The sequence below is a fragment of the Calidris pugnax genome, unplaced genomic scaffold (assembly GCF_001431845.1).
Source record: "Calidris pugnax isolate Ruff unplaced genomic scaffold, ASM143184v1 scaffold18, whole genome shotgun sequence".
NCBI classification, from domain to species: Eukaryota; Metazoa; Chordata; class Aves; order Charadriiformes; family Scolopacidae; genus Calidris; species Calidris pugnax.
In genome coordinates, this window is record NW_015090812.1 from 9,064,124 (window position 1) to 9,076,952 (window position 12,829).

A 12,829-nucleotide genomic window follows, 5' to 3' on the forward strand; every position below is an offset into this window, starting at 1 on the left:
TTTTGCTTTGTCCCTGCCATACTTGGTGCATATACATAATTTCTGTGGTGTGTGTTACATGTAGCACTTAGAAGCTTCTTAAACTCCTTCAGGAGGAAGAGCAGAGAAGATGCAAGAGTATTATAAAGTACCTAGAAATACGCAGAAAGACTGGGGAAAAGATGAATCCCAGACCTGCTTGGGAATGCTGGCCTTGAAGGGCTTTCTCTGAAGCCATCTAGTGCCACCTGGTGTGGGGAGCAAATTGCAAGCAGTTCTTGTAGGCTGGGGCATATTCTGATTTAGATATCTTCTGTGTTACTAGACTTCTGGCACTGGAAATTTAGGGTAGAGTAAAAATAGTCTCTCATATTGTGTATATATAAATACACAATATATATACATATATATCTATCTGTAATGTGATTATAGATTGAAATAAGTTCTGTATTGCAAACCACATGGACTGCATGCATGTGGTAGTGCTCCCACACCTGGAAATCATCAAAAAGAGATGTGAGTTAAAAAGGAAAATTTTTTGTTTGTTTGGAGTTTGTTTGGTTGTGGAGTTTGTGGTATTTTTGTGTGTTGAGGTTTTTTTTGTTTGTTTTGTGGGGGTTTTTTTCCCCTCCATTTGCCTGGCAGTCTTCCTCTGGAGTTCTTGTCAGATTTGCATCTCCTTGGATAAATGTTACATGCTGTTCTTTGACCTGCACAGCTTTTCTAGGTGGAGTGACTACGGTCTAAACTGTCGCAGTATTTAAAAGGAAAAGTGGAAATGTGCTTATTCTGGCAATGGTAGTCAAAAAGAGATACCACTTCTTTATATCAGTTTATTATTACTCTACCACAGCTCTTCAGGGCCAGATTGAGAGCCAGTGGCAGATGAATGTTCCAAGCACTTGAGGAGTTAGCATCTTTTCCTAAATAACTACAATTTTTCCATCCTGTTCTAGTGATACAGCTTTTATTTACATATACATGTGTGTGTGCAAATAAATACGCACACATGCATATGTACAACTTCTTAACTCCTATTCGTTAGAGTCAAACCATCATGTTTGTTTGGAGTTTGGTTGTGGAGTTTGTGGTATTTTTATGTGTTGAGGTTTTTTGTTTGTTTTGTGGGGTGTTTTTTTTCTCCTCCATTTGCCTGGCAATCTTCCTCTGGAGTTCTTGTCAGATTTGCATCTCCTTGGATAAGTGTTACATGCTGTTATTTGACCTGCACAGCTTTTCTAGGTGAAGTGACTATGGTCTAAACTGTCGCAGTATTTAAAAGAAAAAGTGGAAATGTGCTTATTCTGGCTATGGTAGTCAAAAAGAGATACCACTTCTTTATATCAGTTTATTATTACTCTACCACAGCTTTTCAGGGCCAGCTTGAGAGCCAGTGGCAGATAAATGTTCCAAGCACTTGAGGAGTTAGCATCTTTTCCTAAATAACTACAATTTTTCCATCCTGTTCTAGTGATACAGCTTTTATTTACTTATATATGTGTGTGTGCAAATAAATCCACATGCATATGTACAACTTTTTAACTCCTATTCGTTAGAGTCAAACCATCAAACATCCCTAGTTTCTGTATTGGATAATGTACAGAATGGAGCCTGGGAGAGAATGATTTAAACTCTTCATGGTGTCAGGAGGGGTATTTATTTTGGTCTTAGACTTTTGCCATCAGGGTGAAAAAGTCCCGATTCCTTTGGCAATAATAATGTTTTATACTTGCCCTCTTTTATGGTCAGTATCATCAAGAGATCTTGGGCAACCTCTGCTGGAAGCCAGGATAATAAATCTAGAAACATGCAAATTGTTCTTAAGATCACCTTGTGCTGTCTCTGCTGTGTCAGTTTGCTGGCAGGGAGGAGGCTCGAAGGGACCCTAAAATACAGGGTTTGGATAGAAGAGGGAAAGACTTCCTTCTTTCCAACAAATTTTTGTAGTTATATATGTGTGTGTGCAAATAAATCCACATGCATATGTACAACTTTTTAACTCCTATTCGTTAGAGTCAAACCATCAAACATCCCTAGTTTCTGTATTGGATAATGTACAGAATGGAGCCTGGGATAGAATGATTTAAACTCTTCATGGTATCAGGAGGGGTATTTATTTTGGTCTTAGACTTTTGCCATCAGGGTGAAAAAGTCCCGATTCCTTTGGCAATAATAATGTTTTATACTTGCCCTCTTTTATGGTCAGTATCATCAAGAGATCTTGGGCAACCTCTGCTGGAAGCCAGGATAATAAATCTAGAAACATGCAAATTGTTCTTAAGATCACCTTGTGCTGTCTCTGCTGTGTCAGTTTGCTGGCAGGGAGGAGGCTCGAAGGGACCCTAAAATACAGGGTTTGGATAGAAGAGGGAAAGACTTCCTTCTTTCTACCAAATTTTTGTAGTTTTCTTTCCTTTTTTTTTTTTTGAAGGCAATTATCTTGCCAAATTAGTATCCCCCATAATGTGGGTGATAAATTTGATTGTAAAATGATAAAGAAGCAGTCTAGTTTCACGGCCTAGGGAAGTAAGATGGCATTAACTGAATTTGCATTTCCTCAAGTCTTCAAGATGATTTTTAATTAGCCTGAGGCATGAGTAAAGAGTAGAGAATATTTTAAATGTAGTTTTGACTGCCTTACATTTAAAAGGGTCCCGTGGACAGGGCTGACAAATCTCCATGTTTGAAACCAATAATACGCTGAGGAGAAGGGAATGGTGTCCTGGTGTTTGTGCAAGAACTTGTAAGAAATTGGCAAATGTACTTATGGGAGATACTTTGGCACATCAAAAATGCAGCTTTTTTTCTTTACAGTTGTCATGAAGGCTCTCTGAGTTAACAGTTGTGCAGGTATATAGCTCCATTAAGCTAAGAGTATTTCTTTTCTTCTACTCAGGTTCAATCGAAAAAGGACCAGGAGTAAAACGTTTGAGTTCTCTGGACGATAAGATCCCACCCAAGTCACCTCGTCCACGCCGGAATATCTGGTTGTCACGCAGCCAGTCGGATATCTTCTCCCGCAAGCCTTCCAGGAAGATAAACGTGCAGGACCCCTACTACACGCCAAACAAAGGATTAGGCCGGAAAGTTAATCCCTTCAGTGCCCGGGAGGACCTCAAGGGGGGGAAGATCAAATTCTTTGACATGCCAAGCAAGTCTGTGATCTCCCTTGTGTTTGACTTGCATTCTCCAGAGGCAGGTGGAGGCCTGAAAGCCAGCCAGCACCAGTTCCGGCAGGCGTATAGCACAGACTGCCAGGAATTTTCCCTTCTTCCCAGGAGACGATGCAGGTCACTTCCACTCTCTCCTGAATTGCCGCACAAGGAATATGGCCTGTTTGGGGGACTCTCTTCAACTGTTGGCAGGTGTGACCCAGCCCAACTAGGTGCAGAAGTTCGGCAAAAACTCCTGAGTAGCAGTAAATATGGTGTGTCAGAGATTCCCCCCTTTCATGCCAAGCCTCACAGACCAGAATTTCTTCCTGTAGCAGGACAAGAGGAGGATATGGACTGTTCAGATGGGCCGGTGGCCCAGGAGGAAAATGGGTTTTGCCCTGTTGAGAATACACATGGAGATCCAGCATGTAACCAACCATTAGCGTTGGCCCAGCCTGAGCCACTGTCTTACAAAAAGCTCCCAGCTGAGAATTCAGTGAACTCTGAGGGGCATGGCTCCTCACAAGTGTTTGTGGGTTGTCTCCCTTCTGAAGAGATGGAGGTGGAAGATGACCTACTGAAAAATACTCTACCAGAATCTACGAAGCCTCTGTTCGGTGTTAGTCCTTCCACCGAGCTGAAGAGAGAGGTATGGCCCTTCAGGGAGCAGGATGGGGACAGTCCTGCCCCATTGTCTCAGACCTCCAACATCTCGGCAAGTGGCAGCACGCAGTCAACTTGTGACATATGAAGAGAGGACTCAAACTGAATGTGTCCTTGAGGGAACAGTTGTTCCCAGTCACTTAAACTCTGTTTTTTCTTGTAGTGCTGGTCTTCACGTTCGAAAGAGACTCAGCAGATGGTAGAAGCTGGTTGTCAAACAGCTGCAGACAGCATCTGGAGAGACTGATTATTTTAACTTTATTTCAAACTGTGCTTATTCCCTTCCCTGATTTGCATTAGGAGGTGGAACTACTCCAGCCAGAATGGCCGTGTGGGCCCCACAGTCCTTCCAAGAGGCAGCAGCCAGAGCAGGCACCGTGTAAACAGTTTGACCTGGATTCCAGCATGGAGCATTTCAAGGCCTTAAGCTCCATTTTGGGGTAGAAAGAGTGATCCTTAGGTTTTTTCCCCTCTTCCTCTGACTGACCAGCTGCCCTAAACCACTGCAGATTTTTGCATTAACATCCTGCAGCGGTGTGCCTGAGTCAGAGCCCCTGTTTTAGAAACGGGCACAGCGATCTTTCAGAACCATGTGGAGCAGATAGGAATGCTCTCTGGTCCCAGAGCTGCTGCAAATGCTGTTGCAGCATTAAACAAGCTCTTCTTTCAAAAGCAGCGAAAACAAAACCCCTCACGCTGGTCGCAATCTGCAGGCTGAATCACATGACGAGTGCTTTGCGATTAACAAGAAGAATCTGTTCCCTGGTGTTTCATTTTTCCCTTGGGATTTGGTAATGATGTGTAACACAGCAGTGTAGGGAGGCAGGATGCGGTGAGCACTGCTCTCCTCCTTGCACGGCTCATGTACCTCAACCCAAATGTGGAGGAAGATTTGCCTAGGGCATGAGAGGAGAGCCATATTCCAGGCTACTGGAATTCATTTCTGGACCTGCAGTGAAAGTACCAGCTGTACTGAGCTTTCAGGGGGTGTGGGCTTTTATCTCTGAAGAGCTGGATGGACATCATGATCTGTTTCCACAGAAGAGTTAATTGAACACAAAATTAAGATCACAGTTGACTATTACCACTAAGCTAGAAGGTTCACATTCATCTCCCTTCCTGGTACATCCCATCTCATTAATTTCACTGCAGTAATGACGGCTCCTTATTTAAAACCAGATTGCTTGAAAGAGGACAGGAATCCCCTGCTCAGGGGAGGTTGCCAGCAGTGTTGCAGCCACACAAGTGCTCTTGGAAAGGACAGACAGTATTCTCACAGATGGGCTTTCAATTGTCAAACTAGAGCAAATTAGCTTGTCCTGAATTAGTTTCTTCTACGGAAAGAAGCTGTTGGCTTCATTGGCTTCTCCTGTCACTGAACAGGATGGTTTTTTTTTTTTTTTTTTTCCTTCCCTTCCCTCCACCAGCAGGTACGTGTGAAAGAAGCGGAGGAACCAGCATCAGAGATCCCCGCTCTGGGATGCAATGTACAGGAAAGCTTGTTCTGGGGTGATGTTCGTGCACCATCCCGCCCTTTTCCGCTATTGTTGTTCCAATGACATGGGATTTTTATTTTTTTTTAGTTTTTTTTTTTAATCTATATTATCATTCCTAGCTGAGGCATGCATTGCGTACCTGCTAAGCAGATGGTGATGCAATGGAGACCAGAATGTCACCCAGGTAGCCTGTTACACTCTCTTCCTGCTCTCTTGTAAGGATGGAAAATGAAAACTAGTCTCTGATGGAAGCAGGGCTATTCCTACTCTTTTCTCATCTCAGAGGATGAAGGGGAAAAGCCTTAGTTCTTTTTTTGGCTGAGATGCTTATCTTTGCAGAGGTGTAGGTCACTATTCTGTGAATTATGACTTCCTCTTGTGAACTAGGTGTTAACCTCAGCAGCAATTATCTCTTTGCAGTGGCTGTGAAGAATCAAATGAGAAACCCAGTGTTGCCGAGTGACTTTGCACAGTCCATGCAGATTAGGCAGCTGTTTGCAGTGTGAAAGAGAAAATGCCTGTCCTTACCCAGATCACCCCTTTTGGCCCCCGCCTCTTGGCCTCCTGAAGGTGCTGAGCTGCAGAGTGGTCTGTCTTGTGTATCCTGTCTGCAGAGTGGCTTCTACAGCTGGCATGGTGTGTGTGAGGTTTCCTTTGAGGACAGCAAACAGCCAGCAGAGCTCAGTTGCCTGCCTGGTGCCTGCTTTTTCTTTTTTTCCTTTTTTTCTTCCTCTTTTTTTATCTTTTATACAATTGTAATCTCTCAGGAGGGGGAAACCATCAGCACCAGCTTCTGTTGTCACAAGATGCGTTTAGGTGTGTGACTTCAGCTAAACTAGCAATAATAAGGATTAGTTTTACTTCTGCATCGCGGGGCTGTGAGGAAGCTGGCCAGCATCCTGCGACTGCTGCAGCCTCAGCAGAGAGCACACCCGGGGCCGTGGCTGCTCCGTGGCTTGTGTCAGCCCTGGTTGCCAGCCCTGACACCCCATCGTGAAGCCTGTTGCCCTCTCCGAAGCCTGTGTGGTCAGTCAGGCCTTGGCTACCTCTGTGGCACCCATTAGTGACCTCATCTGCTTTATTAACACCACTGTCTCTTAAAACGTTTCCCTGCTCTGAATAGCTCTCTTACGTGGCTAAAATTTTATCTTTTTACATGTACCAGCTGACAGGCGTGGGGCACTTCTATCCCCTTCCCTAGCTCTTTGTACTGAGGTGGAGGTGTCGGAGAGAGAAATACCAAGGAATCACGGCTCAGGCCTCTCCTGGATTCGTGGTCTGCGCAGGAGGAGGGGTGTGTGTGTGGAACTGGAGTGAAAGGATTTTGCTTTTTTAGGATAGCGAAGTGCTTGCTAAACCCCAGTGTTTGCAAGGGTCTGGGTGCAGCTGGCGCTCACTGCGGCTCAGCCCTTGGGTTGTGTAAAGCTGAATCTGGGTCGCACTTAGTAAATACTCCTGGGTTTTCTGCCTACCTGAGGGTGCTTTTCTACTGGGGGCCATTTTCTGACAGCTGCTGCTGAACACGGGTACGAGCGCGTGCTCAGCAGCCTCCTCGTTTTATACCGATGGGACAAAGTTTTATGGTGATGGGATTTTATCATGATTTTTGACTTCCTTACGGGAGCAGTTCTTGCTCTTTTAAAACACTTTCTACACATTGCGAGGTTCCCTGAAGAGATTGAAAGATATTTTTAATTCCCTTTAAATCTTTCTACGTTGAATTCATTTAAATGTCTGTTATAAGCTATTTTTGTTGAGGTTGCAGGTTGATAAAAGGCAACGAAGAGAATGCATGTGAATCGCTGCCCCTCAAAAGCAGGGCAGGCAAGGGGCTATCCTAGACTTAAACCTTGCTGGAGAGGCATTGAGTTGATGTATTACGTGTAACAGAACATTGGTATTTTTTGCCAGTACAACTAAAGACACTTGAATAATTCCTGTTTGCACTTAATGCTATTGTTTATATTGCATGTCACTACATTTCTATGCAAAACAAATAACCTTTTTTTTTTTTTTTGATGGGGGGAGGGAGGAGGGGCAGCCAGATATTTGATTAAGTATAAAGATCTTTGCGAGATGATCTATTTTCGTATTTATGAAGGAGTTTTACGTCTTAATATTTTGCAGTCTGTAAATAGCTCAACTTGTAATTAAAGGCTTAGGAAGAAGTTTGTAGCTTGTGTATAATAGTAAGTTAACACTGCCAGAAAAAAAAGAAATCTTTGCAAAACAACTTTTCTAATATTGTGGATATTTATGAATATGTAAAGAAAGCACGTCTTGTTTTTATGTTGATTGACCTTCTGACTTTTTTTGAACTTATAGAAATGGTGTATGTTTTATTGGAACTGCAATAAGAAGTAACCAAAGATGAATCCAGTTAAATATTTTCGTAATTTTTTTCTTGGTCAGGTTTTGTAAACTTTCCCAACTTGCTTTCAAAATAAAAATAAAATCAAGGCCTGAGTCTTGTGATTAAGAGGGCAATTCTAGGTTAAAAAAGCTGGCTCAAATGCTTACTTGAGTTATGGATGACATTAATACTGGCTTGTTTTTTCAAAACCCACTTTGAGTGCAGAGCACTGAACTGGGACTTGCAGCCCTGGGTGCTGCTGGAGAGGTGCACTTTTCTTCCCTCTCCTCCAGCCTCTCCCCTGCCTTCACAGCCAGAATTCCACTAAGGAACAAGAGGGGGAACTCCAACTGAGAGCAATTTAATGGGTCAGAAGTTAAAACAAACACAAGGGTAAGAAACTTGCTCCCCTTCTGGTCAGTTCTTGATGGAATGAAGAACTTCAAAACTTGAGGGGATAAAAGGTCCGGTTCAGTGAGGAGTCCTCTAGCTCTATGCACTGGCCCAGGCCAGCTTCATCTTCTGGCTGTGAGCTTTGGAAGACTTGGAAAACAAGCTCTTCACTATTTGAAGCGGCACCGATTTCCCGCTGAGGTACAGTTTGTTGTGACACTCGGGCAACCAGGGCCCTTCCCCAGGGTCCGTGTTTTTCCCTTTCTTGAGCATCCAGACGTAAGCCATGATGTAACCAGTCATGAACGCATCAAAGCCAGCCCGGTGTGTGCCCCCCTGTGAGGGTGGACCATGGCTTTCCTTTTCCTTTGCTGCAGCACATGCTGCTTCAGTCTCAGGGATGTCTGGGGGATGGACTGAGCCCACCCCAGCAGGAACCTCTGACTTCCCCTCCACTTGGTGACTGTCATTGGCATGTCCCTTGGCAGAGGGGCTCACAGCAGCTGCCACCTGGGCAGCAGCTCCTTCCCGTTGTGTGCTGGTGTCTGAGTTGACCTCTGCTTCCATGTCTGTGGAGTTCTCCTCCAGCAGCCTGCCCTCAGTGCTGGGTGTCATCTCTGCCAGCTCCGAGGCAGCTGCAGGCTCGTAGCAGCTCTGTTTCCGTGGCGGTCCCTCCTCCCCGTTCTGAGCTACCTCCGTTTCTTTCCCTGAGCTCTCCTGCTCAAACGCCTTCGCAGCCTCTTCCGTGTTCTTCCGACGCTTCCATTTGTGCTTCCGTTTCTTCCGCTTCTCCTCCCAAAGCTTGTCGTCCTCATCAATTATGAGGTCAATGTTATGAGACTGTGGACACGACACCCCTTTCGGACACCAGCCGTAGGCCTAAGGGACAAAGAGAGAAGCATGTAGCCACCAGCCTCCTGCTCAGAGCAGCTCATCCCCATAACGCAGAGCAGAGCTAATTACTTCCCTCTGCTGAGGGTGGGTGAGGCTGTATCGGGAGCACTGTGTCCAGCTACAGCCCCACAACACACAAGATAGACATCAACAAACTGCAGCGAGTGCAGCAGGGAGCTGTCAAGGTGTAGCACACAGTGTATGAGGAGAAAGAGGCCAGGGGAGGTGGGTTTGTTCCACCTGGAGAAGACGAGGCTGAGGGGATGGGGATATGTAGGTGCTAAAGCAGAGGTTAGAGAGAAGATGGAGCTGAACTTTTCTCTGGGGAGCACTGGGAAAGGTGATGTGACTGGGAAAGCCAGGGGAAATTCTGACTAGGTACACAGGAAGGCATGTTTCACAAGGAGTGGTCAAGCACTGGAACAGAGGTCTGGAGAGGTTTTGTAATCTCTGTCCTTAGAGATTTTCAAAATTCTCTGAGCAATATTGAATTGGTGGTTGGATGAGAAACATCCAGAGGTTTCCCCAGCCTCTGTTGTTCTGCAACAGTAACGTGCAACATCTGGAAGAGCTCCTTTTCTTCCTGAAGCTTCTGAACCCATCAGATGGGCTGAACCTGATCAGGTGGGCTCTCTGTTTACTGCTGTAGCAGCCCCAGGACTCGATGCTGTGGATCACACTGTGCTACGGTGCCAGGAGCTGCAGACAGGTAGTATTTTTTCTTATATCTTATCAACATATGGGAGAGGGAAGAGGCAGCATTTCTTGCTCAGAGGACAAGCCAAACATATTTAGAACTTACAGCCCTCCCAAGACAGCAATAGGCACTGCAACTCACACCATCCCACTGTATAATCTCCTTCTGAATCTCTGTGTCTCATGTAGCCCGTGGAATTCACCACCTCTGAACAGAGCATGCTGCTGCCCTTTCCGTCATGGAGCCACCTGGAGCCTGACAGTCTTCCTTGTGCTGTGAAGCAATCAAGGGGGAGCTCCAGGTGCTCTCCTCCCACCTCCTGCTCTGGCCACATGTGTCTCTTTCCATGGAGCCAGGAAGGAAGGAGGGGTTCATGTTACTCACCGAAAATTTCTCACAGACGGGCACCTTATTTCCCTCTCCCACGCTGGGGCTTTCTTCTTCCAGAGAGCAGTGGCCATAGTCGATGTAACGGGACACGTTGGCCGGGTAGTTGCAGAACTCAACGGTGAGGTGCTGCCCGTTGGAGTCCTTCAGCTTGCAGTTCTCCCGCTTGCTGGAACACACAAGGGCACACAGATACTGGGGTGAACTCGCTGAAGGTACCGTGGCGTGGAGCTGGTGCTCTCCACCAGGTCCCAACTCCACTAGTGTCCAGCTCTTTTATCTCCAGCCCCAGCTCGACAGCCTGCTGGAGAGAAACTCCATCCTGGGAGAACAGCTTTAGGAGATGCTGATTTAAAGGTTGGTTTCTCTTATGCTGACACAGAGGCAGGGACAACAGTGTCTCTGGTGAAGCACAGTTTGATTTTTAAATATTAAGGGCACTATGATGTGTGTTAGTGTTCATAATATTAACAGACAAAGAAAAAATGTCCCAAAATGAGGTATCACATAGAGCATCCACCGGCCACCACCCAGACAGGTTGAACCAGGGCGAGGCAGGCAACAAGGAAACAAAGTTTTCTCTCTCATGAGAAAAGCACTGGTTTTCCCAAGAGCTGGCTAAAAGGCCAAAAACCTTTGGAAGGCTCCATGTAACTAGAATTCTGGGTTAAAACACTTAAGAAGTCAATTTAAAAAGTATTTTTATCTTGTCAAAACAAAGCATTCTCATGTTTGAGAACAGCCATCCTGAATGTTTTCAGTCCTGTCAAAATGGCATTTCCTGACATAAAACAGTCACTAAAAATACCATTTCTCCTCTGCACAGAGCACGACTTCAGTTTAATGGAGATTCAACGAGCTCTGGCACTGCCAGGGGCTTGTTTAGGTTGTGTGGGGACTGCAGAACCAGGGGCCAGACTGACACGTGAAGCGGACAGACATCTCTGCTTCTAACACGTGTCTGCCTGGAAGATATCCACAAGGATATCCACAAGGAGCTGGGGGCAGGAAGCAAGATGGGATGCCCTGGAGCGAGAGCACAACCTTTGTGGGGAAGGAAAGTGATGGGAGTTGTAGCTGGCTGCACGTGAGCGTCACGTGCAGGACGTGTGACAGAGCTGGGCAGCGTCAGGAGAGATCGAATGGATAATTTTTCAGTGAGGTCAGGTCACTCTGTGGTCAAAACTGCTGCCAGGGGAAGATTAAATCCTCTTGCAGCAGCTGCCCACCGAACAGATAAGGCATGTTACAAAATGCACTTCTATGCACTCAGCAGCTGTCCTAAAAATGAGAAAAGCACCTTTCTTTACTCACTGGGGTAATATGAAGACCCAACCCCCTTGCCTGGAAAAGCAAACAAATGAAACACTCCCTTTGCCTTCTCTCCCATAAACTTTAAATCGCGGAGCGCCGCTCACCACTTCTTGTAAGCATACTCCAGGTAGGACGCTACAAAGCGAGTCTCAAACTCTGAAGCGTATTTGGTGTCGTATATTCCCGCTGGAAACATTTCCGAGAGGTCAGCGGTGAAGGTGCCGAGGTTGTCTGGGAGGTGGGCATAGAAGCACTGGTAGAGGAAGACCAGGTCGATCAGGCCGTTATGGAGAACGAGGGGCTTCTTCGCTCGTATGAGCTCCAGAAAAAAAGTCCGAACGCTCTGCCTCTGGCTCTCGTTGCCCTGCAAGAAGGAGGATTAGTCGATGAGCCTTGGTGCCTTGACTCACCATTGCCCCAGGAAGTCCTTGAAGCCCGCACTGCCCACAGCTCTGACTTGCTCCACACAAACAGCTGCCCAAATCCTTGGAAAAGTAACCGCAACAAACACCAGGCTGGATATAAACCAGCAGGGATGCGAAAGGGATAATGCTGCGCTCAAGAACCCATTGTGGGCCCATCTTTGGTCAGCAGCCACTGAGGGAGGTGCCGGGACCAGGGGAAACCAACAACCTCCCCAGGAGCCTGGGGCAGAGCGAGCTCGAGAGGAGAGTCATTGAGTACCTTGTCGTTGCCCTTGTGGTAGGGGATGCCCTGGGAGTACTGCTTGTTGAAGTCAAAGCCGTGCTGCACCAGGAACTGCACCGACTGGGGCTCCACGATGTAGTCCTCGGTGCAGAGCAGCGTCAGGTTGTAGATCTGGCAGAAGTAGGTGTGCTCCGACTGCAGGGGGAGAGCGGGCAAAGCCATGCAGGGAGGGGAGCTGCCGAAACACCCCGGGGCAACCCCAGGGAGCACGGGGTGGAGCACCGAGTCCTCTCTCCCCGCGGCGTCCCGGTCATATCCCCCGGGAACCCACCTTCTCCGGGAGCCGCTTGAAACAGGCCACGCCGAGGGAGAGGACGGAGCGGGTCCTGGCCGCGTTGCAGACGGCCTTGTACCGCTCTTCGATGCACCTGGCCGGCGGGAGAACGGGAGCTGACGGCTTCCGCCCCTGCCCCGTCCCACCGGCCGCCCCCCGAGGGCCAAACCCCACACGGGGCAACCGGTACCGGCGGGACGCGCGCCTCGGAGCCCCCGCAGCCGCTCAGTCCGGCTGAGCGACGCGCCCCCCGCCCCACCGGGGCACTCACGGGTTCAGCAGCGACTTCCTGGCGCCCAGACCGCTCAGCTCCTGCGGGGAGACACCGGTGAGCGCGCCCGGCCCGGCCCGGTCCCGCCACCGCTCGATCGCTCGCTCAGTCACCGCCACCCCCCGCCCCGCCTCACCGTGTCCACGGCGACGAAGGTGGCGGTGCGCAGCGCCAGCACCATGGAGGGCCACAGCTCCGCGAAGTTGTCGCTCTGCACGTCCACCACCGGCACCCGCCGCCGCGAC

The 12,829-nt window shown here is 47.6% G+C and overlaps 2 protein-coding genes across 2 annotated transcripts in view; one reads left to right on the forward strand and one right to left on the reverse strand.

Moving 5' to 3' along the window:
- Window positions 1-7,753, forward strand: part of TESK2 (testis-specific kinase 2) — an 87,527-nt gene extending 79,774 nt beyond the window's left edge. Inside the window, exon 11 of the mRNA XM_014939402.1 lies at window positions 2,876-7,753. Coding sequence (XP_014794888.1) covers window positions 2,876-3,885 — 1,010 coding nt within the window. The 3' untranslated portion in view covers window positions 3,886-7,753. The remainder of the gene's footprint in view (window positions 1-2,875) is intronic.
- TOE1 (target of EGR1, member 1 (nuclear)) lies at window positions 6,959-12,823 on the reverse strand. The gene is made up of 7 exons (XM_014939403.1): window positions 12,721-12,823; window positions 12,585-12,625; window positions 12,311-12,407; window positions 12,016-12,174; window positions 11,436-11,695; window positions 10,015-10,186; window positions 6,959-8,918 (listed from the first exon to the last, which is right to left on the reverse strand). Exons 1-7 carry the CDS (start codon window positions 12,763-12,765, stop codon window positions 8,139-8,141), a joined length of 1,554 nt encoding a protein of 517 aa, XP_014794889.1. The 5' UTR covers window positions 12,766-12,823; the 3' UTR covers window positions 6,959-8,138.
- Window positions 12,824-12,829: the final 6 nt, after the last annotated feature.

Excerpts from the sequence above, each read along its gene's own strand:
- TOE1 (XM_014939403.1), bottom strand. The coding sequence starts at position 12,765 with ATGGTGCTGGCGCTGCGCACCGCCACCTTCGTCGCCGTGGACACG. Across the intron at positions 12,408-12,584 it reads AGGAAGTCGCTGCTGAACCC|GTGCATCGAAGAGCGGTACA; the intron begins GTGAGTGCCCCG and ends CCCGCCGGCCAG. Across the intron at positions 11,696-12,015 it reads ACCACAAGGGCAACGACAAG|GGCAACGAGAGCCAGAGGCA; the intron begins GTACTCAATGAC and ends TCCTTCTTGCAG.